Source organism: Rhipicephalus sanguineus, chromosome 8, assembly GCF_013339695.2.
Source record: "Rhipicephalus sanguineus isolate Rsan-2018 chromosome 8, BIME_Rsan_1.4, whole genome shotgun sequence".
NCBI lineage: Eukaryota > Metazoa > Arthropoda > Arachnida > Ixodida > Ixodidae > Rhipicephalus > Rhipicephalus sanguineus.
Window position 1 is genome coordinate 106,379,588 of NC_051183.1, and position 4,800 is coordinate 106,384,387.

Here is a 4,800-nt window from a genome sequence, read left to right on the forward strand (position 1 = left end):
TTAGCCTATAATAGAAATAGAGTGACTCATTTATTCGGCAACCAAGCTTGCTTACGCAAATATCTTTCTCGTTAGCTATAGTGCATTCTGAGATAACTGCATATAAGATGACCGCAGGTCGGCAAACATATTTAAGCTCCCCCACAGCGGCATGCTTCACAGTCATATCACGGTTCTGGCAAGCAAGATCCCAGAGTTTACTTTACAGCGAATCCCCATATGGCTAGGTGAAAGCAAATTTCGTCTGTCCTATGTGCGCAAAAACTCCTAGAACACATGTGCCACAGAAATTGGGCAAGCTCCCCTACTCACCACTGGTCCCCTAAAAATGAAGAAGAGAACGCACGGGCGGTAAACACCAATTAAGATTTCTTGATAGACGTAACCAATAATGAGAAAGACTTTAGTGAACTGCCGAGATTAACCCAGCAATAAACACCGAGGCCGCACGTTTCCGCTTCGTTGGTTAAACATCTGTAAGGAGGACAACCATCAACGTGAATTGTTGAACTGCCATTTGAAAACACTTTCTTGTTAAACTCATCCTGTAGGGGTTCACTTCAGAAACAAATATGAACATTTTTTTTAATACAAGAATAAGGAGAAGCATCGCGCACTATGCCACTTGAAGTCGACGATTATGAATGCAAACACAAAACAGCTAAACTAATAAAGATGAATAATCGTGTAGGCTTCCATATCAAAACTGCATGTTCGAGTGGCTGTCGCAAAAGAGCTGAAATTCTATTCTAACTGATCACGAAACCTAAAATTCAATTTCGCGGCCTGTCGCAGATATATCACATATCGGATATACTTCCACCAGCAATGAAGATTCAAGCTTCGCGACTCCCAGCAGTTGACCACATTTTTAGACTTTTTCTTCGAATTTTCCTTACAGCTGACCTTGCAGATAGAACTTTATCTGTCCGAAACTGCGCAGCATTCCAAAAATCGAAATTGTGGCGTCGTTGATGAAACTTTCGAGTTCCCGGTTTCTACAGAAGGTAATGCTGCACGTGGAGTCCCAAGCTGCATCAGTGACGCTATTTTCTGCGAGTGCAACAAAACCAGCACAGACATCGAAGATGAGGTTGCGACGAAGACGGTGAATAGATGTGGCAGAGCGAAAGATCACGCAACACGTAAGAACGCGCGGTTTTCAGATAAATTATCCTTTCGTGTATCAGATGTTCCAACGTGAGTGACTTCGCCTGTAGCACTTTTCTAAGAAGGCCTTCCGTTCACAGAACTGTAGCTAACAGATAATGAAATTCGATAAGATATCTAATAAACAAACAGAATCGACTACATGGAATCTCTTCGTGAGTGTTTTGCCTGCTGCAAACATGACGCTTGTAGCACAAAATTATATGGTATATATTTGCATATCTTGAGTAACTTTGATCATGTAGTTAAGCGTATCTATGCTTCCTCAAAGACCTTCAGTCGTACAGTATGACACGTTCGTGGCAGAGGTATCGTTGCACCACTTTGTTGACGACGTCGGAGTAAGAATCCACCGGTTGGTTCCTCAGCGGCCAGTATCTTCTTTTCTTCACCAAATCCATTATCAGGAGTGGCATCTGGAAGTACAGGAAGGGGCTGGGAGCGACAAGCGCCTCGTTGATGTAGTGCATCCAGAGCCGCGTCCTGTAAAACTTCCAGTGGACCTCAGCGTTGTCGATTATCTTCTGGAAGGTTCCCGTCACGATGGCAATGAGTGAGTTCAGCATCGCGATGAGCATCAGCACCTGGTAGACGGAGTACATGGTGGAGCCAACTACTTCGGTGAACCTGTGCTCGTTGATGGACCCGTCCTCGGCGTTAGCCACCACCACGTCTGCCTGATCATCGGACGCGACGCCCAGCATCCGAAAGAACAGCGTCTTCATGGAATTGCCGAACGATGTGAAAGCCGGGCTCTGTTTCACTTCCTCGCCATCGGGTTCCGTCCTTTTCATTCCTTTGTAGGGCTCGTACATGCGCGTCAGCCCGAACGCAAACGCCAGCATGATGCAGATACAGATGAAGAAGAATCGCACGATCTCGATCATCATGGATGAAATAGACACTTGCAGCGGTCCTAGCTTGGCGCTCTCCTGAAAGTAGAACATGAGCTTGAAGACGCTCATCACAGAGGACACCGCGAACAGTGCCTCGTGTATTAGGGTGCTGTCCATGCTGGGCCAATCCTTGCGAGGAGGCACGGTACCTCCGCTCGGATCTCCCAGCAACTCCGCCCAAGCGACAATCCAAAAGATGAAAGTGAGCAAGAATAGGCTGATCATGGTTATGTCGTACCAGTGCCACATGCTGCTGAAGTATCGCGACGCGCCGATGGTATAACAATGTACGATTTCTTCGAAGACGAAGCCCATTACCCAGATGACGATAAGCCACTCGACCCCGGTGTGAGGAGCGCCCCGGGACGTTCTCGCCTTGTCGAGACATATCTGCATATACACGAAGAATACGAACATGAGCCTCGCAGCGAAGTGGTTCATATACTTGTTCACGGGGCTCGACCAGTGCTTTGCCATGACCGACTGCGGCATCAGCTTGACCCAAATTACTACGACGGGCAGCGTGAAGAACCTGATCAAGAAGTGGACGAGCTTTACTGGAAACGTCAGTCGGTTCCACGCTTTGAACTCTCCTTCCCATTCTATACGGAGCACTTGCTGGACGTGGCCGTGCGTGACGAACTCGCGCTCATTGTACTGCAGGGCCAGGATGACGCGCGGAAACGCTAGGTGCGCCACCCGGCCTTCGAGTCCCGCCGGTCGTTCTAGGAGTACGCGCGTCTCCTCAACCGTGCGGCATTGGTCGAGCAGGGCGCACGTGAACGTTCGAAGCTTCGCGATCTCCTGGTCGTATTCTCTTCGGAATTCTTCTTCGGCATGGGACGTCGCGGCCATGCCCTGAGCGTAGAGGAACGAATCGAGTATAGGGTCGCCGGATACCTGGAGCATGTAGTGGGGATTGCAGATGGCCTTGTACGTGTTTAGGTTGCGCGTCGATGCGTTCACTCCTTCTACCCTCATTACCTTGATGCAAGTTTTGCAGAGGCAGGAGGCCGTGTGGGGAGCTTCGACCTCGAGTCCTCGTTTGACGAAGAAGTGTATCAGTGTCCAGTGGCCCATTTGAGCAGCCAGAATAATGGGTGACACGTCAGCGGTGTACGTGGCACTATGCGGGTATCCACGTTTCTCGCACTGCGGGTCGGTCTTGCTTAGTTCCGCGACGAGGAACTCCGTCAATGGCACGTCGCCCGTCTCGACGGCGTGTAGCAGCACGTCATTGAGCCGGACGCCATTTTGGACCAAGAATTTCACCATCGACAAGTCTTTCCGGCGGACCGCAACGTGAAGCGCCGTGTAGCCCTGACAGTTGACGCAGTCCTTGTTGAGGCTCGCGTGAGAGGCGAGGAACGCCTGCAGATGGGTGATGTCCGCCGCTTCGACCAACTCGAAGTAGCGCACCTCGTCGGGCTCCAGTTCCGGAAGCAAGGCAGGATAGAGAAAGTGCTCTCCCGACTGCTGGGCCAAGGACTTCGAGGAAGCGACGATGTGGACTTCATCTTCGGTATCGGTGACGCCGGCGAGAGCGTGCAGTAGACGCTGAGGGGCTCTCGGGGGCATCTTGATCTACCGCTGTTGTTGTTTGTTTGTTTGTTTTTCCTTCTACACTATGGCACATACCCACTGTGGGGGATTGGCCAAGAATTCATTGTTTAAAATTTAGAAGATAATTTGAAAAATGAAGAATGATATAAAAAATAAATAAATAAAACGAAAAATTGAATAATAGATACCGTATGAAATATATACTGCAATGACAGTGTGATTGCTCTGGTGGACCAGACTGCCGTATTAACCTGATCACAATAACTTCGAATAGATTTGTTAAATTTTGGCGCTTTTTTAATCACTTAACAAATATTTGTTGGATTCAGAATTAAAATGGTGTACGTTTCGTAGCTTGAATGAAATTACACACCTCATCAAAGGCATTCCTGCGGCAATATCCTAAGCCTGAGCCACCGAAGCTTAGTACTATTTATGCCGTTAAGTTTAGGCCTAACTTTGAAAGTGGATTGATGAGAAGACTTTTTCTGATAATTGAATATCGGCGACACGACAAAAAAATAATGCTCAATATTTTCTATTCCTTCGCAGAAATGACAGAGGGTCGATATCGTCGGACCAGCTCTGTGTAAGTATAAGTTACACAGAGCTGGTCTGACGAAATCTGGTGATCGTAACTTCTATTGTCGAGATTGACTCCACTGAGACTTTCATGGGAATTTTAGATGTTGATATTCCGTCCACGTTGTTAATGACTCCATCCGATTTATGCCAATTGCTACTTTTCTATATCTTGTTGTCGTTATATATTCTACTATCGTAAGTACCTTAATTATTGGGCCATCCAGCGATGCTCGCGCTAAGGAATCGGCTATTTCATTTAATTTCAACCCACAGTGACCTGGAACCCACAATAATTTTAGGTGCTTCATATAAGGCGGAATTAACGAGCGTAACGTCTTTACCGCTGGTGAATTATGTGACGCTGTAAGAGCTGTGCATACCGAAAGGGAATCTGTTATTATTAACGCACTGTTCCCGTCCGTTGGGAGTGTTCGCAGCGCCATGATGATAGCCATGAGCTCAGCTTCGAAAACAGGAGTGCAATCTGGCAGCCTCACGGCGAATGACCATCCAAGCAAATGGGAGACGATTCCTACGCCTGCCCCGTCTTGCACCGTGGCCTGTCCTTTCATCATTCACGGAAGCG

The 4,800-nt window shown here is 47.9% G+C and overlaps 1 protein-coding gene across 1 annotated transcript; it reads right to left on the reverse strand.

The window, feature by feature from the left end:
* Positions 1-1,445: 1,445 nt before the first annotated feature.
* Positions 1,446-3,644, reverse strand: LOC119403425 (short transient receptor potential channel 4). Its single transcript, XM_037670362.1, has one exon. The coding sequence runs from the start codon at positions 3,642-3,644 to the stop codon at positions 1,446-1,448; it is 2,199 nt and encodes a 732-aa protein (XP_037526290.1).
* Positions 3,645-4,800: the final 1,156 nt, after the last annotated feature.

Coding starts and splice junctions, on each gene's coding strand:
- LOC119403425 (XM_037670362.1), bottom strand. CDS start 3,644: ATGCCCCCGAGAGCCCCTCAGCGTCTACTGCACGCTCTCGCCGGCGTC.